Source organism: Canis lupus, chromosome X (genome assembly GCF_011100685.1).
Source record: "Canis lupus familiaris isolate Mischka breed German Shepherd chromosome X, alternate assembly UU_Cfam_GSD_1.0, whole genome shotgun sequence".
In the NCBI taxonomy this organism is placed as follows: domain Eukaryota; kingdom Metazoa; phylum Chordata; class Mammalia; order Carnivora; family Canidae; genus Canis; species Canis lupus.
Window position 1 is genome coordinate 117,421,393 of NC_049260.1, and position 22,668 is coordinate 117,444,060.

At 36.7% G+C, this 22,668-nt stretch overlaps 1 protein-coding gene across 1 annotated transcript in view; it reads left to right on the forward strand.

Moving 5' to 3' along the window:
• Nucleotides 1-22,668, forward strand: part of FMR1NB (FMR1 neighbor) — a 34,300-nt gene that overhangs the window by 2,908 nt on the left and 8,724 nt on the right. The window contains exons 2-4 of the mRNA XM_038586628.1: nucleotides 9,743-9,862; nucleotides 14,248-14,388; nucleotides 16,451-16,547. Of these exons, the coding sequence (XP_038442556.1) occupies nucleotides 9,743-9,862; nucleotides 14,248-14,388; nucleotides 16,451-16,547 (358 nt within the window). The remainder of the gene's footprint in view (nucleotides 1-9,742; nucleotides 9,863-14,247; nucleotides 14,389-16,450; nucleotides 16,548-22,668) is intronic.

Genomic DNA, 22,668 nt, shown 5'->3' on the forward strand with positions numbered 1-22,668 from the left:
ATTTATGTCTCTCTTAATTTATTTTAGCAGTGCTTTGTAGTTTTCAGGGTACAAGTCTTTAACCTCCTTGGTTAAATTTTATTCCTAGATATTTTGTTCTTTTGAATGCTATTGTAAATGGAACTATTTTGTTGATTTCCTTTTTCGATTGTTCATTGCTGGCGTATAGAAAAACAATTGATATTTGCATGTTGATCTTGCAGATTCTGCAGAGTTGCAGGGTACAAGGTCAACATGCAAAAATCAAAGTACTAGCCTCCATTTCCCCTCTCTTAAAGTTCTTCTACCTCTAACCTCATTTTACTAAACCCCCTTACCTCACCTCTCAAATTCCTTTCTCCATCACCTCCCTTCACAGAGACCTTTCCTTGCTCACTTCGCCCACACCAAGGCCTTTCCTTCTTTTATGGTTTGCCTTCCCTGCCTCCTCTACTTTCACAATTGACTTTCCTCTTTCACCTCCTGCCTCAAAGGCCTCGTTCCCTCAAGCCCTCTCACAAAGTGGGAACTTCCCTCTCCTCACATAATACTGAACTTTCACCTCCTTTCTTAAAGAAGTGCTCTTCTGTGCTTACAGAGGCCTTCTCTCTGTCACCTCCCTTCACAGATGTATTCCCTCCCTCATCATTGCTCAAAAGTTCTTAACTTTTAGTCAAGGTCCTTTCACTTTTCACCTCCCCACAATGACTTTCCTTTGCTCACCTTATCGGCATCCTCTTCCCTCACTCAAAAGCCTTTCTTCTTTATCTCACAAAGCCCTGAACTCCCTTCACTCCATCTTCCTTTGAAAATGCCTTCATTCATCCTCACGCTGTCTTCTCTCTAACTTACTTTCACAAAGCCCTTCCTTGCCTCAGTCAAAATCCTTGTCTTAGCTCCTTATTTACCCTTCTCCAGGCCTTCTTCACTCACTGTCCTCTTAGATGCCTCTTTCAGCCCTCCAAAGGCCCTCCTTCCCACTCACAGCTTTCCCCTCCTTCACCACTCAAAGGCACACTCTTCTTCCCCATAGTCGACTTTTCCTCCTTCTACTCAGTGGTCTTGCTGCCTCACTTTCCTCAGTCTTCCCAACTTTCTTCTCCAAATATGTCTTGCCCCCTCACTCAAGTACTTTTCTTTTCCCCACAGCCTTCACTTTTTAGCTCCAAGTTGGCCTTTTTAGAAGCACCTTCTCTACCTTACCTCCCATGGCCCACCCTCCCTTCCAACTCCCTCTCAATGGTATCCTATCTCCTCATCTGTATAAAGGCCTTGGCTTTCCCATAGTCTTTCTCCCTCCCTCAAACTCTAGCCTCAAGCTCAGCCCTTCCACCATCCACCTCTAATCTCAATGACTTCTCTTTCCCTGCCTGCTCCAGGGCCTTCTATGCCCTCAACCAAGGTTCTCCCACAGCCAAAGAAGGGGGCAAAACGTGGGGAGATGCATTGTGAGTAAATGGAATATAGACCTGTATATACTATGTCGTAACTTTGTGGGATTATGACTTTTGGTGAGGGATGAAATTTAAAACTGAATAAAGTACATGCTATGCATTCTTTTCCAGCTATTTTATATAAGCTGGGAAAATAGGATTTTTGTTCTTTCACAAATATCTCAAGATACTTTTAAAATGATTGCTTGCAAATCATATTACTTCAAATTATTCGTATTTATTTTTCTTACTATTCATCTAAAATACCAGAGTATTTCTGAATTACTTTTACTGTATTTGTAAATGTTAGTTACAAATACATTTGAAAGCCTTACAAACTGAGAGCTTTTTCATTCTTTGAAAAAGTAAGTTAAAAACAAAACTATAAATTGTACATCATTTTTTCTTAGTCCATGATTTCTTCATTTTCTATTTCTATTTTGGGTAGAACTCTTTACAAAAAAAGAATACTGTTATTCAGTGTGATTTCTTTATTTCCATGGGGACTTTTTCCAATATAGGCTTAACATGTTTTCTCCTAAAATAATCCATGATTCATTCTTTATATTGTCAGATTTCCCAGATTCCCAGGAGGTGATATGACACTGGATGGATTAAGTACCATTTTGCATTTTAAATGGTTTAACTTAATTAATTTAAATGCACTGTGTTATGGGTTAAATTGTATCCCTTCCACAGAAAAAGTTGGAATTTTAAACCAAAGGACCTCAGAATGTGACCTATTTGGAGTAAAGGTCTTTATAGAAGTAATTAAGTTAAAATGAAGTGAACCCTAATTCAGTATGATTGGTCTCCTTATAAAAAGGGGAAATTGGGACACAGAATTAGACATTCATAAAGGAAAGACAAAATTAATAGAACAGGGAGAAGACAGCTGTCTACAAGCCAAGGAAGGAGGCTTTTTTTTCTCAGCCCTCAGAAGGAACCAATCCTGTTGACATCTTGATTTTGGACTTCTAGCCTCCAGAACTGTGAGACAATAAGTTTCTGTTGTTTAAGTCACCCAATTTATGGTGCTTTGTTTCAATAACCCTAGGAAACTAATACACACTGAAGATTTAAATAATTTGGCCATGGCCTGGAGTATTATGGTGAAAGCAAGGCACGTGGTCTTAGAGCTAAATTCCCCTTCTGCTTACTAGACAGACCCTTCTGAGTTCTCTTTTTTTTTTCTCTGAGTTCTCTTAGATTTAATGCCACTAATAGAATTTGAGGTTGAGGGACTTGAGGTAGATCTGGGATATCTCTAGTTTTGTATTTTCATTTGGGCTCCCAAGACACTTTGCTTTTCAGGTTCTGTTTATGTAGAAGATATGTAGACTAGTGGCATACAGAATGAGGAGACTAGCCGATTGAGGACTGGGAGTTTGATCCCACCTATTCCACCGATTCTCTGTAACCTATTGAATCAGTCCTCATTGCACATTTTTTCAGGGAGATTTAAAAAATAAAATAAGAAATAAAGATTGAATAATAGGTAATATTTTCGGAATGCTTTAAAAGCTCTATGGACAAAACCATGAGACTAGTTTCTCTATTATTATATTAGAATACTTCACTTATCTCCTATCCTTGGGAAATGAATGAGACGGTGCATATGGTCTGGCTACCTGCTGTGTACCTCATTAAGTATCAAGCTTGCTCTTGCCTTAACCATTTGTGTGTGTGGTATGGTTAGAGAAGCTCTGAATTAGGAGTTAGGAGACCCAAGTTATTTCGATTCTGCCACTGACTTGCTGTGTGACCTTTGATGAGTCACTTTACCTCTTTAGGTTGCAGTTACCTTGTCTAAAAATTGAGATTTCACTAGATGAGTGTTTCTCCTGACTCAGTCATTTGTATAACACCTGCCTGGCTCTTGGTTATCTTACTGTTACCAGTTTTTCATATTTTGTTAAACTGCCTATTTTTTTACATAAATATATTTATTTATTTATTTATTTACTTATTTATTTATTTTTATAAATATATTTATTTTAAAAGAAAACTGTAGCACAATTGTAGATGGAAAACTGATCATATTTGCTATCAAGAGAATTATTTCTAAAAATAAATATCCTGAAAACAAAGTAATGTTATTACATTTACAATTCTAAGCAATAAAAATAAACAGTGAAAGACATATGACAAAATATTTACTCATTCTACATTGTACTTCATTTAATCCTTACAATCCTTCAAAATAAATATTATCCCCATTTTGCAGATGAATAAAGTGAGGCAAAGAGAAGTTTACTGCCCGACTAGTCTGTGGCAGAGCCAGAATGCAAATTCAGGTCTATTTGAGGCCAAAGCCCAGAAAGACTGCAGCATAGATAGACCCTCAACTTATGAAAGCCCCAGCAGAATCTTCTCCAACGTGATAACATGAGCCACTGTTCCCATTCTGTCCTCACTCTTTAATTCAGTTCCTCGAATCTGAGAGACCTCCCTGCAGAGTAGGGCTGACAGCATAATTCATATAAAGAAAATGCAGGGTGCCTTGTTCAAAATTTATTATACATTTCAAGATGATAACAGAATCATGAGTAGGGTCCTTCTAAGAGCCAGACTCTGTAGACTGTGCAGGTCTTATACCCGTGGAGCCTGCAGCTTTGAGTCTGTTTTTTTTTTTTTTTCTGAAATGTAGTTAGATTTTCAGTCTTTTTTTATAACAGAGAAATTAAAAAATAAAATTCTTTGTGATGGGGAAACATAATTGGTCCTTTACCATTTCTTGCTGCCATTTAAGGAAGCTGGCTCCTAATCTTTTGTTTGCTGAGCATGTTAATGAGTGTACAGATGCAAATTAGAGGTAGAGAGGATGGAATTATTCTGCCTATGAAAAGCAGTGCAGGAGGGGAAAGAGTCTGGAGTCTACCAGAGTGAAGAGGAAGATCTGAGAAGACTTGGGTGAGGGCTGATGGGAGATTTTGGAGAGAGGAAAGTACAGTTGAATTGCTCCCAGGGATGAAAGAACAGAGATGTTAAGGAGAGTTTTATAAAGGTTTGCCATATGGTGAGTTATGTCAACCTTGTTGGGTGTCATGGTAGTTTTGATAATGCTAGATTGATTGATCTATCTACCCACACACACACGTATATATATATAAGTGAAAAAGAGGAAGAGAGAAACAATCATATATTTCTTTCTATGCTTTTAAAGTAAATACATAAATAGCAAAAAATAAATACATACATAGATATTCAACTGTGTTCCTCCTAAAATTAACTCATGTAATACTTTTGGTACTCATGCCACACTTTGGGAAGTACTGCTCAAGATAATTTGTAAATAATTATCTTTAAATATAGGGAAGAAAGAAACCAGTGGTAGAGTGCAGGTTAAAACATGCTGGAGAATTTTGTTTCAGGCTGTCACCAATGGTGCCTATCTGAGTAAAATGTTTAATTGCCTCCTCTATTTCAAATGTCCATTGAAATGACCAAAAGATCTATAATGATTGAAAACCAAAAGAACGAAGAAGGGTGCCATATGCCATCAATATGCCAGAATTTTGGAGGGTTTTCTGAAAGATAGACAGGAGGCCAGGCCAGACACTACTAAGGAAAGTTGCAGCAACCTGTGTTTGACCTCAGGCTTAGGCCAAGCCTATCTGGTAGGGCCTGGAGACTAGGGTACTTTGAGTTGGGGATCAATCTCTGTCCTAGAGGGACACCAGAAAGTACAACCTCCTATAGAAATTAACCTAGAGTGGAAACTTAAGCCACGTTGTGCTATACTGCCAGCCAATGCTTCCTTCATATGATGCACCAACAAGGACAGTCAGTTGGGGAAGAGGAGGAGCACCAAGTGAACAAATGGCAGTTTCTGGTCCTGTCAAAGCCACTTATAATTGATTTCTTTTCTGTATGGTGTACAACAGTGAGCCCTCTACTCTATTGAAGTGTGCCTGGCAATATTAATCTCATTTTTTTGTACCCAGTGCTGGAAGCACTCTTCTAAGCCCTTGGTGTGCCCAGCTGCTTCTAATCCTTTTTTGAAACTTAAATATCATCTCAGGCCATCCTCTAGTTAAAGTAGGTCCCTTACCTTATACTGTATTGGTATCCCCTTTCTTCACAGAGCTCATTACAATTGGTAATTATTTAACTTCTTAGTTTACTTATTTTTTGTCTGTTTGCTCCACAATACTGTAAGCCCCAGGAAGGCAGGGTTCTTATTTGATTTGTTGTATTCCCAGAACCTAGAATATAGTAGTCATTAAATACATATATGAGTAGGAGTTAGGAAAAACAAATAGAACAAAATGGGTTATTTTAAATATTGTCAAGATGTGTAATATACAGTGAAGATAAAACTTTAATGAATGAATGTTTATGCATAATGTTAAAATAAAACAAATGGTCTTAGAAATTCAAGTAGAAATGGACAAAAACCACAGTCACGGTGGGAGACTCTAATACATATCTGTTAGTCCTTGACAGAAAAAATAAAGATATTGAGCATTTGAATAACACCCTGTAGCTTGATTTAGCATGTATAATAAAGTTCATATTCATGTAATACATTTCATATCATAAGAAAGTACTCTACAGGTTGAAAATACACACTCAAGTGTATGTGTATGGAAATTGGTCTCATTAAAATGAGAAGGGTTATTTTCATTGATATAAAGGAGATTTAAAAATTATAAGTGGATATTATTATGATTCCATTGTAATAATTATTTTGTAAGTGGCTGATTTCCTAGGAAAACATGAAGAAGTGAAATGCTGTTCAGGAACTATTCTCTCTACAAAATACAGTCAGACTATTTATGGATGACTTTTCCCAAACCTTTAATGGATCATGTATTTCTTGTTCTGTTTAAATTGTTTCAGTATAGAAAAAAAGGATGGGAAGCTTCCCAGATTATTTTATGAAGCAAATATAAACCCCACACCAAAACATACAGAGAGATAGCACAAAAGGAATTGCAGGCACACTTAGAAATGTTGATCCACAAATCCTACGTACAGTGTTAGCACTATGGGCTTTATTTCAAGAATGTAAGAATATTTTAATATTGGGAAATATATTAATATTCAACAGTTAATAGGCAGAGGGAAGTATGATTGTGGCAGTAAATATTAAGAGCATTTGATAAAATCCCAGTTCCATTCTTGATTTAAAAGTAACACAAAATAACAACAGAAACTCTGTAGTAAATCAGGACTAGAGGAATGCATCCTTAGTTTAATAAAAAATGTCTGCCCTAAGCCAGAAGTCAAAGTTATACTTAATGCTGAAACACTGGTGCATTCCCATTAAAGTCAGGATTGACTGTAGCATGCCCATTATCATAGCTGTTTTTCACCATAGTTTCAGAAGTTCTAGCAATACAGTGAGACAAAAAAGAAATGAACTGTTAGTATTGGAAAGAAAGGAGACAACACCATCTATATTTAGTGATTATATGATTGTATAGATCTGGAATGAAAGTGAAGAACAGTGGAGAGCTAATGAGTCAAATAAGGTAGTAAATCAGAATATACATGAACCAGGGCCACCTGGGTAGCTCAGTGGTTGAGTGTCTGCCTTTGGCTCAGGTCATGATCCTGGGGTCCTGGGATGGAAGCCTGCTTCTCTCTCTGCCTTGCTCTCTGTGTCTCTCAAGAATAAATAAAAATTTAAAAATATATATACATACACCAAAATCAATAGCTTTCTTACATACCAATAGTAAATCAGTAAGAAAATGTGACAATACAGATCATATTTGCATAGCAAAGTATATATGATATAAGGGAGTAAACATAGTAAGAAAGGTATGGGACCTATATGAATGTAACTATAAACCTTACTCAGAGAGAAAAAAGAGTTGAATGAGTGGAGAAAGCAAACTTATTATTGGGTGAGAAGATTTTGTACAGTTATCACTTCTCTCCAAATGAGTTGACATATAACTGAATTTATGCTTAGCACATGAGACACATAATAAATACTTTTTAATGAATATTAAGTAAGTGAACATAATTACAATAAAAATATTGCTAGATTTTTTGACTTGACAAAATGATTCTAAGCTTCATCTAAAAATGTTCTTCAGAGTTAAGAATAAAAGTTTGATAATGAAGACTAATGAAAGGATTGCCAGATCAGTTATTAAAACATATAACAGTGTAAGATAAATTATAACATTTATTGGTGGTATTGGTGCGTGAACAGATAGATTCATGGAACAGAGTAGAAAGTCAAGAATCAGATTTATAATTGTTTCATGACTTAGAATATGATGGTGAGATCATAATTAGGAAAGGGTGGGTGTAATGTATTTGGACAACTGAAAAAAAAAAAGCATCCCTACTTCAAAATATATTCCAAGTGGATGAATGACTTAAATTTCCAAAGTGAAGCTATAAAAGTGTTAGAAGGAAATATTGGAATTTATAATGTCTTTCTAAACATGACCCAAAAGGCAGAAATAGTAACAGAAGAGATTGATATATTTGATTACATAAAACACCTAAAATTTTGAACTTCCCAAAACATCATAAAAAATATAAAGGTAGCTGACTACCTTGAAAAATATTTGTAACACATGTGGTAGACTAAAGCTTAAGTTCTCTATTATACAACAAATGTATGAAAGATATAAGCTCCCTGATGACTAAAGGTGCAAAGTAAAACAAAAGAAATACCATTATTTTGGCTATCAAGCTGGCAAACAACAACAAAAAAGTCTGGGGTGCAAAGTAACTTGTATTTGCCTGCACTACTGGTAGAAGTGTACCTTTGAGCAGCCTTGCTAGAGGGTAGTGTGACCAAAATCAAGAGCCATCCCTTAATTATTTATCTTAAGGAATTTTTCATAGCTATTTGCAAATACAGAGTTCCAGTAGTAATCATTACAATGTTGTTTATTTCTTCTTTTTTTATTGAGGTATAATTGATATATAACATTGTTAGTTTCAGGTATACAACATAATGATTAGATATTTGTATATATTTCAAAAAGATCACAATAACTCTAGTTAACATCTGTCATACATAGTTACAGAATTTTTTTTCTTGTGATGAAAACTTTTTTAAAAAAGATTTTATTTATTTATTCATGAGAAGCAGAGAGAGAGGCAGAGGCACAGGCAGAGGGAGCAGCAGGCTCCATGCAGGGAGCCCGATGTGGGACTCAATCCTGGGACTCCAAGATCGCGCCCTGAGCTGAAGGTGGCGCTAAACCGCTGAGCTACCCAGGCTGCCCTGATGAAAACTTTTAAGATCTACTCACTTAGCAACTTTAAATATGCAATATGGTGTTCTTAACTATATTCACCATAGTATACATTACATCCCCAGGACTTATTTATTTTGTAGCTAGAAGTTTGTATGTTTTGATGTTTTTAACCCATTTCACCTACCTCCACCGCCTCCCTCTGGCAACCACCAGTCTCTTCTATGAGTTGTCGTCGTTGTTTTGTATCTATGAGTTCTATGCAGTGTTTTTCATAATATCAGCATCTTGTGAATAACTGAAATGTCTTTCTATGTGGGAATGGTTAACTCAGTTGTATTAGAGCCATATAATGGAATACTGTGGGATTTTTAAAAAAGATTTTATTTATTTATTCATGAGAGACAGAGGGGCAGACACATAGCAGAGGGAGAAGGAGGCTCCTTGCGAGGAGCTTGATGTGGGACTCAATCCCAGGACCCCGGGATCATGACCTGAGTCAAAAGCAGATGCTCAACTGTTGAGCCACCCAGGTGCCCTAAGTACTGTGAAATTATTAAGGATAGTGTTGAAAAATATTGAATGATATAGACAAATCCATGCTACAGAGACAAAAATGGATATACTTTCCTCTGATATAAAAGGAAATGATGCAAATAAAACTAAAAGCAGTTTGTTGGAAATATTAAGGAAGAAGGATAAGGAGAGTTTTACAATGTCTAAGGCCTTGATTTTTGTCTGTAAATAAAGATACCATCAATATATGCCAAGAGTTTCTGTGATGGAATCTAATTTAGTTCGGATACATACTGTTTCCAAGTAGTTAATTGATTGGGCCTCAGTGTTAATGCTGTTTGTGAGGGGCAAGTTCAGTATTATAATTCAGTTTACAGCACGAGATGTGTTAGCCTATGGCTTATGCATTTTAAAATTATTTTTTTAATCACAAAGTTTTAAAAAATTAATAGTTTTACAGTTTCACAACAGAATCACATTCTGATTATTAATAGTACCTAAGCTATTATGAGATTTAAGTATAATATCTGTTAGCTCTTAGACTTTTCATAATTAAGCAAAGGGTAATTACTATTAAAAGGTCATAGAAAGTGATCAATGCTTTGTATGTTGGGATTAATAATTTCACTTTTTCTTAAGGGTTCTTGAGTTTTGTGTCTCCAAGTGAATATATTCTGTGGAGCAATGAAGATGCTGATGGACAGTCTCTGGAAAAAAATTCTGCATGGGAAACTCTGTTGAATTTTTTCCTTCCAACAAGTAAGTTCTTTGATTTTTTTTTTTCCTCTCAATGTCCTCGTTTTGAAATGAGTAGTTAAATGTTTAGGAGGCAGTGTGGTCCATTGGCACGGGGGTGAGACAGACCTGAGTTTCAAAAGATTTTATTTATTTATTCATGAGAGCCACAGAAAGAGAGGCAGAGATATATAGGCAGAGGGAGAAGCAGGGTCCATGCAGGGAGCCTGATGCGGAACTCAATCCCAGGACCCTGGGATCAGGCCCTGAGCTGAAGGCAGACATGCTCAACCACTGAGCCACCCAGGCATCCCCAGACCTGAGTTTTAATCCTAACTCTGCCCTTTGCCTTAGGCAGGATAACATCTCTGAACTTCAGTGTCCTCATCTTTAAAATGAAAATATTTACCACAAAGAATTGTGAGGATGACTTAAGACAATCCATAAATGTTTGTTATTCTTTATAGAAATACTCTTCCTTCACAAATATCTAAACCTTTCACAATTTACCTTAGTGGCATTGTTTGAAATTTAGTCACTCACCCAGTACTGTGAAATCAATGTCTTCTTTAGCATTAACCAGAGAATTTTGTGGCTCTAATATTACGGAATATACCAGATGTTTTGCCATCTGTTTTAATGATAAAAAGTTCAGGTTTCAAGTCACATCATCTTTTTGTGATTCTGGATATAATGTTTTTATCAAGCACATGATGACCCCTGAGAATTATTAACCACAAATAAACATGTTTCATTTTCTACAGCATGTGGTGCCCTTTCAAGGAGAAGCTTCAAATAAATTGACATGTGAATTACAAAGATGAAACTTTTATTAAAAATCATTAAAATTTATTCTAACAAAATTTGATGTACATATATAAGCACAGAATTATATTCACTGTTTAGTTTCAGACTCTACCACTTAATTCTTCTATGATCTTGCATAAATCTCTTCATATTTCTCTATACTCGTTTCGTCAAGTACAAAACAGGCATAATACCCACTCTAAATGAGAATAGCAAAACAAATGAGGCCCTTAAATAAATTTTAAAAACTGCCATGGTCAAGTTGAGTGAAGAAAGAGAAATTTGAAGGGTTTCCTGGCTGACTCAGTTGGTAGAACATGTGACTCTTGATTTTGGAGTTGTAAATTTGAGCCTCATGTTAGACGATAGAATTTACTGTAAAAAAAAAATAGAGGTGCTAGGTGGCTCAGTGGGGTAAGTGTCTGCCTCTTGATTTCAGCTCAGGTCAAGATCTCAGGGTCTTGAGATCAAGCCTCTTGTGGGGCTCCACACTCAGCAAGGAGTCTGCTTCTCTCCCTCCCCCCCACCCCTGCTCATGCACACACTCTCTCTCTCTAAAACAAATAAATGTTTTTGAAAAATAATAAAATCTTTTAAAAACAAGAAATTTGAGGGGGTAGTATGTTGTGAAACTAAAAAAAATGGTTTAGTGATTGCCAAAATTGGTCATAAATGACAACAAATGATGATTTAAGCTTTAGAGCTTATGAAGATAACAAACTGTTCCATAATTGTCTCTGATAACATTATATAAACACTGCAGCCGCCTTTAAAAATAGTCTAAATAAGAATATCTGCATTTCCAAAATATTCCTTCATCCTGCTGCAGTAAGTTGAGTCAAAATCAATTGTATGAGATGCCCAACAAAATCAGACTGTTCCATTTTAAGAGAAACATTGGACCCAGGTTGATTCAAATCTTTCAGAAACAGTGAAATACAAATCAAAACTACAATGAGATACCACCTCACACCAGTGAGAATGGGGAAAATTAACAAGGCAGGAAACAACAAATGTTGGAGAGGATGCGGAGAAAAGGGAACCCTCTTACACTGTTGGTGGGAATGTGAACTGGTGCAGCCACTCTGGAAAACTGTGTGGAGGTTCCTCAAACAGTTAAAAATATACCTGCCCTACGACCCAGCAATTGCACTGTTGGGGATTTACCCCAAAGATACAAATGCAATGAAACGCCGGGACACCTGCACCCCGATGTTTCTAGCAGCAATGGCCACTATAGCCAAACTGTGGAAGGAGCCTCGGTGTCCAACGAAAGATGAATGGATAAAGAAGATGTGGTTTATGTATACAATGGAATATTACTCAGCTATTAGAAATGACAAATACCCACCATTTGCTTCAACGTGGATGGAACTGGAGGGTATTATGCTGAGTGAAGTAAGTCAGTCAGAGAAGGACAAACATTATATGTTCTCATTCTTTTGGGGAATATAAATAATAGTGAAAGGGAAAATAAGGGAAGGGAGAAGAAATGTGTGGGAAATATCAGAAAGGGAGACAGAACGTAAAGACTGCTAACTCTGGGAAACGAACTAGGGGTGGTAGAAGGGGAGGAGGGCGGGGGGTGGAAGTGAATGGGTGACGGGCACTGGGTATTCTGTATGTTAGTAAATTGAACACCAATAAAAAAAAATAGAAAAAAAAAAAAAAAAAAGAAAAAAAAATATTTATAAAATGTACATGCTATCTCTTTGAAAAGAATAGCTATAAGTTCATAAAATGTGAAGTATTTTTAACCAATTTTTTCCTCCCCTGTATAATTGAAAAGGAACATTCTTCCCACTTAAAGCACGTGCACACACACACACACACACACACACACACACAAGCCTGCCGTTTTGTCATCAGGCTGTTCATGAAAGATTTATCTCTTGTGCATTAAAGTGATAACCTTGAGACAGACTGGCAGGGAATCTTGAGAGGTTACACAATCCTCCTCTCTTTGGACAAAATTATATACTTAAACCTGATACAAAGTATTCTACCCTTTTTATTCTTCAGAATGCAGGTGTCTCAGTAATTTAAGTCTGAAAGTTAATTTTGGTATCTGGCATAAAGTCCAACAGAAGCTCAGCATTAGGTGAGATCTTAGAGATCACTCAGTCCAGTCTCTTCTGTGATTTAAAATCTCTTCTATGATTTCCATTCCTGGAAAGTGGTCTTTGAGCAATGCCAATAGTGAAGAATTCAACACGCAGTAAGTCCATACCGTTTCTGACTAGGCCTGACTATAGTCACCCTTTTCTGAGTGTGTGGTGCCTAGAACTGAAAATGGTATTCCAGATGAGTATCCAACTTGGGGAGGAAAGTCACTGTGGGCCTGGCAGAATTGAAGAATAGATTGCCCAAGTGTATATAACAACAAAGTAGACCAAAGTGTCACATGTCTAAAATGTTTGGGAAATGAATATCCAGGCCAACTGGTAATGCATTAAATTTGTGGCCTTGCACAGGTTACTTTGATCTTCATTTCTTTATTTCTAGAATGGGGATTGTACGACTTAGAGAGTTTTTTTGTGAAAATTAGAAATAATACGTGTAAAGTGAGGAACCTGGACCAAATATGTACCTAGTGAATAGTAGCTATTATTTTACCTTAGTTTCAGGAATTGCCAATCTTTAAAAAAGAGGATATAATAAAATATACCAAGAGAGAAAAATGTGCCTGTAACCATGATACTGTTCTTTGCTGATGTTAAAATTCTTTGGGGTGATCATAAAACATCAGTTATTAACTTTTCTAAGTCTGTAGTTGTTGATGGTATTGGAGATTGAATTAAATCTATGCTGGCTTTAAGCCATAATGTGGAAGTTTTCTTTTTGAATAAAAATTTGGTATCTTTTTGGTTGTCATTTGTTTCTCTTATAAAGCAGGATTTTTTTTAAGCAACAGCTATTTGAGCTTGCAAGTCTCTATGAGCTTGCAAGTCTTATAGATTCAGATATATATGAATTTATTACAGTTGCATGAACTTTGGTATTCATGCCATAAGTTTTTGCCTACTGAAAATTAGATAGTCATAACTTAAGGCCAAAAGGGAGAGACTTAAAAAATACTATAGTGCCAATATGGTAAGTGTTCACAGGAAGTAGATCAATAACCGATAGTATCCACTTAACCTTACACTCTAGCAGTAACCTGTGAATTTTACTTACATTCCTTTTCGTTGACATATTCAGTGAGTTTCTGTAGCTTAGTAAAATTGAGTGAGAGGATATATATGATATTTTAACAAGGTGTTAGTTTTAAGGACGTTTGGTATTGTTATTTAGCTCCTTCTGTGTTAGATTTGTATCACTACTACTCAGCTTATGATCCATAGTCCTTTTAAAACTACCTTGCCAATGACCTCTTAACAATTTATATTTTCTGCAGTTCATCTAGAATTGAAAGTGTGATGTTAAATAACTTTGTGGTAGTTTTTAGCTTAACTCTTATTTTTTCAGCATTCATCACTATTTGTATATATCATCTAGTCTGTACCAGTTTGATTGTTTATCTGTTTTGCAGTCATTATTTAATTAAGGAAAGTGTTTATTAACCATACTGAATTCTTTTTCTTGGATTTTGTTTCTAAAAGCTTGCATTCCAAAGGAGAATGAGGTGCTGAAGGCTTGCAATGAGCAGCGAGATTATAACAAGAGTGAATGTTTGGAATACAAATGCTGTTATTCATCCTCCGAGACTAGTAACTTCAGCTGCTTCGTCCCATTAAAGGATAGTAAGTTCATCCTCTTACGTTTATTATATTTCTATTTTTAAAAATCAAATAAATAGGTCACAATGGCATAAATTTAAATTTGGATCTCCCAGGGACTCCTGGGTGGCTCAGTGGTTGAGTGTTTGACTCAGGTCGTGATCCTGGGGTCCCAGGATCAAGACCTATATCAGGCTCCCAGCAGAGAGCCTGCTTCCCCCTCTGCCTATGTCTCTACCTCTCTCTCTCTCTGTGCCTCTCATGAATAAATAAGTAAAATCTTTTAAAAAAATATTTTTGGATCTCCCAGCTTAACACTTAAAAGTGTGCTCCCAGCCCTAGAGCAAAACTGTCTGTAAAAGTCCAGAGGTGGTCAGGCCTCTATCCATGAATAGTTTCTGCTTAGTCCTTAGATGTGACTTTGGCAGTTCAAAATTAGTTTCATCTTTTGCTTTAGTCACTCTCTTTCTTATTCCAAAGATTCCAGACTCGAGATGTAACCCTCAGTGTCTGGAGAAGATACCAGTCAGGCATGCCTTAACTTATTTTTCTCTTCTTACCTTTTCTTCCTACTTGAGGAGAATTCTTCCCATTTTTTAAAAAAGTTTTTTTTAAGATTTTATTTTTTTATTCATTCATGAGACACACACAGACACACAGAGAGAGAGAGAGAGACAGAGACACAGGCAGAGGGAGAAGCAGGCTCCATGCAGGAAGCCTGACGTGGGAGGGAGAGAGAGAGAGAGAGGGAGAGGCAGAGACACAGGCGGAGGGAGAAGCAGGCTCCATGCAGGAAGCCTGACGTGGGACTCGATCCCAGGTCCCCAGGATCAGGCCCTGGGCTGAAGGCGGCGCTAAACCGCTGAGCTACCTGGGCTGCCCAAATTCTTCCCATTTATCTTGTCTTCAACCTCTCAATATGTAACAGTAGACTCGAATGTTCCTTGTTAAGGTTTGTTTATTAGCTTCTCTTTGTTCTATTGGTTTTGAATCAGGTTCTTAAGATTTTTTTTCTCTACAAAGTTTTAAGAACTAGGCCATCTGTTTTTGTGCCTGCATTTGGATAGTGGGGACGTATTACCAATTGGTCCCATCATGGACATATTAGATATGATTAAACACCAACAAATTCTATAAAAAGGATGCATACAGAACAGTGTTTTAGGTTAATGTAGTCCTTATTCAAATTATAGCTCTTTATTGAACATCTAGCAATAATAATGGAAACTGAAATCCAATCATGAATATAGTATTATAATTTCAACACTGTCACATGGTGTTTATAATTCATTCATCAGTTTAGCCTTTATATTATATGTGAAGAGACATTTGGTCTTTGTAGAGGAAAAAATTAAAGTGTGATTATAATTCCCCAATCATATAAAATGCATTTCCAAATGAATATGAGAATAAAATATGCTTGAGGCACCTAGGTGGCTCAGTTGGTTGAACATCCACCTCTGGGTTTCGCCTCAGGTCATGACCTCAGGGTCATGAGATCAAGCCCCATAGTGGGCTCTGCAGTCAGCATGGAGTCTGCTTGTCCCTCTCCTGCTCCCCTTGCCACTAAAATAAATTAATTAAAATCTTAAACAAACAAAAATGTTAAAAAGAATAAAATATGCATATTCACCTGCGGATTCTTGATTTCTGATTTAATGTTTTGTAATTTGGAAGTAAACATTTAAGAAGCCATTCCTTTAACAAGTTAACTATTCATAGATTAATTCACTCTTTGAGTGCTCGAGGATGTATAACATACGGCCAAGGAAAAAAACACACTTAGGCCATAGGAAGAAATATATAGTATGAGTCATAATAGTCTCTTAACAAAAACAGTAGCATCATTTTGTTAAGGCTTCCTTTGGGAGGCGTGTATTTCAAGTGTAGTATTTAGTTGTATTTCAAGAACATTTCATAAACTCTTACTACTGATAGAGTAGCAAAAATATTTACCTGTCATATAAGACTACCTCCTTATTTTGCTTTATTCACTGATAGTTTTTTATAAGGACTTTATGAAAGAGCTCAGATTTGCTTCTCTTGCTTAAGTCATAAAAGTAACAGGATATAATTAAACCAACAGAGCCCACACAGATGTTCCGGATGTTTGGGTTTGGTATGATCAGCATGATCATGCTGGGATGTCTGCCCATTTATTGCTGTACTCTTTGCCGGAGGAGGTAGGCAAACATAAACTTTTATTTGCTGATTGCTGAGTGTATTTGGATATTTCTGTGTAGACACATTTATTCATATGCACTAGAAACACAGGGATTATGTTTGGGTCCCTATTGTTTAAAAGAAGGTAGCTTAGGAAAAGCCTCAAATAGAATTACCATAATATTCTTAAATACATGTTATTTTATTTTTCCATAAATTTAGACATTCTCTTGCATAGTCTGTAATTCCCTCATCAAACAATTGGAAGGAAAAATACATCAGTGTACTGGGAGTGTGTGAGTGGAAGTGGTTATTAACTGCAAGTCAGAAGAGTTCCCAGAAGTGTCATCTCCATCTAGTAGACGGTCATCTACAATTGGGTCTTAAAAGCCTTGGTCTGTCTTCAAGCCAATTTGTATCAGATTTCTTCTTAGCATCTTATAAAAAATCCCGTGGCCTATTGGCATGGTGCTTCTAAGGTTTTTAAAAAATAGCTCCCTACATTCTGTAACAGTGGATATAGAGATAGAGAGCAGGACCAGGATTAGGGTGGGGTGAGTGAGGCAGTTGGAGCACAAAATTTAAGGAGGCACTCACTCTCAGGTTTGTGCAAGTGCAGGGTCGGCACTAGCATGACCCTGAGAGTAATTATTTCCCTCAATTCTCCAGTAAAGAAAAGGTACTGGGGCACATGGGTGGCTCAGCTGGTTGTCCAACTCTTCACTTTGGCTCAGGTCGTGATCTCAGGGTCATGAGATGGAGCCCTAAGCCCCATCTGATGCTCTATGCTCCGTCAGGAATCCGCTTTTCTCCATTTGTCCCTCACTGCCCTCCACCCCACCCTTGCTCATGCATGCATATGTGCATTCTCTCTCTCTCTCTCTCTCTCTGTCTCTCTCTCTCTCAAATGAATGGATAAAACTTAAAAAGAAAAGAAAAGGTACCTGTTGAAGATTAAGTATCTTTTATGTTTTTATTTGAGTTAATGAGAAAGTGGTATTGGAGATACCAAAAATTGTTTAGATTTCACTGGAAGATTGACACTACACACAAGTTACCATTTTTCCATAAAGATCATTAAGTCTTTTTTCTTTTTTCCACCTTTTCCTGGAGTTTGGTGAATGTGTCATATTCATCACTGTATTTTCAGTCCATAGTAGGTTACCTCATATATTAAGGTGCTTATATATTTTTGTTGAATAAATGAATGGTTGAATGAATAAAGTATAGTAGATGGCATTGGCTAGCCTGGAAGTCAGTCTTACAATAACTTAAACTTTCTCATAATTTAAATCATTTTCTTAGACCATTTTATTGCAAAGGGATTGTCCTCTACTTACCCTTTCTTTCTTTCCTTTTTTTTAAAGAGTTTTATTTATTTATTTGACACAGAGATAGAGCCAGAGAGTATAGTCAGGGGGGGATAGCAGAGGGAGAAGAAGCAGCAGCCTCCATGCTAAGCAGGGAGCTCAACGTGGGGCTTGATCTCTGGACCCTGGAATTATGACCTGAGCCAAAGGTGGACACTTAAGCTACTAAGCCATTTTGAAGACACAGTGGAGTCACAGCCTTTCAACTCCTCCAGTTTGCTATCTGACAAGTCAGTTCTCTCACTTTTCACTTAGTTTCCTATATTGAATGTGTAATCCCTAGGCCTCTCTCATTTTCTTTCTACAGATGATTGAAAATAGAAGTAGAGTTTTTGACCCTTCCTCTGTAAAGTTTGATTTCAGATAAAAGATAACCCATGAATAAAAATTAAATAATATTTGCTAGAAAATAGTAGTTAGGATTATACCATGAGATTTACAGTGTCTTGTATAATAGGCCTGGTATAATAATTTTATTATGGCCCCTCTATTGTGTCTCTGTCCAGGAGTTTAATGGGAAAATTCAGGGACACTGGATTTTTCTTTAAAATGAAATTCAAAGAATTATTCCTTGATAAGAATGTATTTTCTTCTTTCTACATAGTATAAACTACTTGAGAGAGTTGAACAATGTGAATAGTATATTTATTGAACACTAAAAATTTTGGTTTACTATCATTTATTCATTTGTTTGTTTTTTAAATTTATTTTACAATTTTGGGTAAGAGTGGTATGTTTCTTCAGACATCCTGGGTTGTTTGTTGCAACCACAGAGTATGTGCTTATTAGCAGTTTTCTGCTTAGCTTAATATCCAGGAACAATGAATGTTTGAGCGTGGATGGGGCATTGTCAAGCTTTTCCTGGTAAGCTGATTTTAGAGGCAATGGGAAAAATTGTGTTAGATAAAGATCCTATCCTTGATGCCAAACAAGGAGCTTAAATGAAAACCAAAGCCTGCTAACCAGCACCCCCTGCCTTTTTGGCTTAAGATATCCCTTCAGAAGTATCTCCTTAACTCACTTGCTAGTCTTCATTTCAAACAATAAAGAGATAGATAAAATATTACAGTAGGTAAAATAAATAACCACATAAAAGGGAAATAGATGCAGCAGTAAAATCAATATGTAGTGGTTTTAAAGAGAAAAGAAAGTAGCCAAACACAGTTGTTTGTCTAAATCAGAAGGGCTAAAAGCCAAAAGCAGATCTGCAGTAACATGATCTGGGCCTATTTGTTGGAAGAACTCTTGAGGCATTGGAAGGTACTCTTAAGCTCCTCCTCTGGTTGGATCCTGTCCTATGCATTAAATATACATACCTTCAGATGTTGTACCTCTCCCATCTCGGCCTTTAGTTGGAAGCCAAAATAAGTGATGTTTTGACATTCCTCAACTCCTGAAATTTGGAGAGTAAGTTTTATTTACAGATTGCTTTAGGACCTAACAACTAGCAAGAGTTGGAGGGAGTAAAAACGAGAAGTAATATGAGCAGGTGGGAGAAATGAAAGCAGTTTAGGGGAAGAGGATAAGCACTTTCCAGAACCAACTGTATTTTATTCTTTTGGTGCCTAATTCGTGCTTTCCACAGTTGACATATTCAGTCACTGCTTGTGCTAGGGAAGGATACAGAAATGTCTAAGACATAGGCCCCTCTTTTAAGGAGCTTAAATCTACCTTAAAATAAGTCCCAAGCATGACATGTTAAATAACAATATAAGATGGAATATAATTAAGGACTAAAAGAGTAATGGCAGTACCTTGTCAAAGTTCTGAAGCAGTGGGGATCAAGATGAGTGGGAAAAGACAGAGTGGGCTCCATGGTAGAGGTGCTATTTGAGCTAAGTTTTGAAGGGAGGTCAAGATTTAGGTTGGAGGAGGCTCCCACAGAATTCGTTAAGTCCAGATGGAGCCTCCTCATTATAAACCCCTTAACTGCTTGTCATTTGTAAGCAGTGGTGACTGAACTTTGCCCCTGGAGTAATCTATAATGGAATCTCTAGCTCACTTCTACTTAACTTGAGTTCAAGAGTGGTACAAACCAGGTACACTGAGAACTCAAGCCAGCTTGAGCTGGTTGCGCATCTGCAAAAGGGAGCAGAGAGCATTAGTGAAAAGCTTTCTAAGAATTTGCTACTAATAGCCTTATTAAACTTGCATATAAGATGAGTTTTGAAATTCATTACATCTTCAAGGTTATGTAAGATCTATTTTTATTCTCATTAATAGATATCAGAAGCCTCATTAGGTTTAAGTGTCACTGGCAGGCTTAAGACTTATATAGAGATGAAGGAAGGAAAAGATCAGGTGGATGAGGACAAAAGGAAGCAGAGGAGGGGGGCTCTAGTGGGAGAGAGGAGAAGAGGGTTGGCTGAATTGTTCCCATTACAGTAATAAAGTACCAATAATAGAAGTCTCAAGTGCCAAATTCATTTTCTAATTTTTATCTGTTTTTAGATAAAGTTTAATCTCTATGCATAGGCTAGTTAAACATCTGTGTATTATATAGTCATATGATGCTTGAGTATGTACATAGCTTTGGTAAGGTGGAAAATTCAAACAATACCATGCCTATTAAACTCAGATGGAGTGCATTTTCTTGTTTTTTTTTTCTTCCTATCAGATTGAATTTGCAACTTTGAATTAAGAAAAAATTCAGAACTCAGTCTGCAAATGACAAAACTATGTTTTCTTTCAACTAATAAAAAGCCCTGTTTTTTTTTAAGATTGTAGATCATCTGATACACAGATGATGTAAATAGCACATCCCCCATACACTTTCAATATTGCTACTTGCCAGATGGCTGTTACTGAAAATTTCTACATTTAGACAAATCCTGCTGCGTGATTCTCTGTATTATAATGTGGTTTTCATTATGCAGATAGTCTTAATACCACTTAGTTTCTTAGAATAGGAGGTAAAGAATTGGGAATAAATGTGTCAAAAATTGCCTAAAAATCATCACCCATTGAATTTTAAAAATAGGCATTTACATTTTCAAATCCCCATGTTTGTGTGTTTCATTATACTGTACAATATAATTAGTAATGTTATTTTGAAAAGCTTTATGCAGTAATTAGCCAACTGCTGAAAGGTTTGAAGTTCTTAGGATTATATACATATGAATTCAGAGAAAGGAAATAAAGTCTATAAATTTTAAAAGTATGGCTAGTCTCTGAGAACTTTGATAAAATATGATCAGATGAGAATGTGAGCAAACTGGAGCCCTGCTCTAACATGAGTCACTATAGATTTGAAACTCACATAAAGCCTGTTCTTCTTGGACCATGTTCAAGGTAATTTAGTTACTGAAATAATAAGAGAATCTCATTATATGGGGATTATATGTCTGAGGTGTTCCCATTGCAAGGACTCCAAGGGCAACATTTTAGAGAATTCTGGAATAGTAGGTACTATTAAAAAGAACATTTTGTTGCCAAGTAACTAATAACCTCATTGCAAAATGCAGTGGCCTTTTCTCAGTTCCCATCCAACTTGACCTTTTTGTCGCACAGTACACTGCTGACTGCTTCCTTCTTGAAACTTTCCTTCCTTGGATTTCATTGTTCCCCTTACCATTCTGATCCATCTCAGTTTGCTTTTCTTTGTTTCCTCAACTGGGGTTGTTGAGTCAACTGCCTTTGACTCAGGTCCTAATCCCAGGTTCCTAGGATCAAGCCTGGTATTGGGCTCCCTGCTCAGCAGGGAGTTTGCTCCCCCACCCCCTACTCTCAAATAAATAAATAAATCTTTAAAAAAATGAATCCTGAAATCCTTACCTCTACCTCTTCCATATTTCCAATTGCCCTTGTGAATTATTTGTTCTGTTAGCATCTTAAATGCATCATGCAGAAAACTGAATTTATCTTTTTTTCTCTCAAATCATCTCTCCTTGATACCTGTCCATTTTTGTCAGTGATTTCTTTAGTCTCCCAGGCCAGAAACCTTGGAGTCATCTGTGACTATTTACTTTCCTTTATTTTCAATGTGTAATCTACTCTCTTAGTCCACTTGTCACTTTTTGGTTTCCTTTGGAATGAGTCTGAAATTTGCCTCTTCTCAAGTTTATTGTTACAACTTGGTCCATGTCTTGTATGCTGTCAACTTCTGTCCTTGGTAAGTGGTTTCAGGAAAGGAGCAAAAAGGAACCAAGGTGTATTAGTCTTCTAGGGCTGCCATAGCAAAATACCAGAGACAAGGGGACTTCAACAATAGACATTTAGTTTCTCACAGTTCTGCAAGCTAGAAGTCCATGATCATGATGCCAGCTGATTTGGTTTCTGGTGAGAGCTCTCTTCCTGCAGATGGACATCTTCTCACTGTGTACTCACATGGCCTTTCCTTAATGCATGGGAGAAGAGGGAGAAGAAGAAAGCAGATTTTCTAGTTCTTAGTTTAAAAAACTGAAAAATTGGGGCACCTGGGTGGCTCAGTCAGTTAAGCATCTGACTTTGGCTCAGATCATGACCTCAGGATACTGGGTCCAGCTCCCTGCTCAGCAGGGAGTCTGCTTTTCCTTCACATTCTGCCCTGTCCCCCTGCTCAAGCTCTTTCTCTTTCTCTCTCAAATAAATAAAATATTTTAAAAATAAACAACTGAAAAGTTAGGTTTTTTTATAGTAGCATTCATTTTACTGATTGAGGCTCCACCCTTATTACCTCATTTATACTTAATTATTTCCTTAGAGCCCCCAATCTGCAAATATAACTGCATTGGAAGCTAGGGCTTAAATATATGAGTTTCAGGGATATAATCATTCAGTCCCATAACACAAG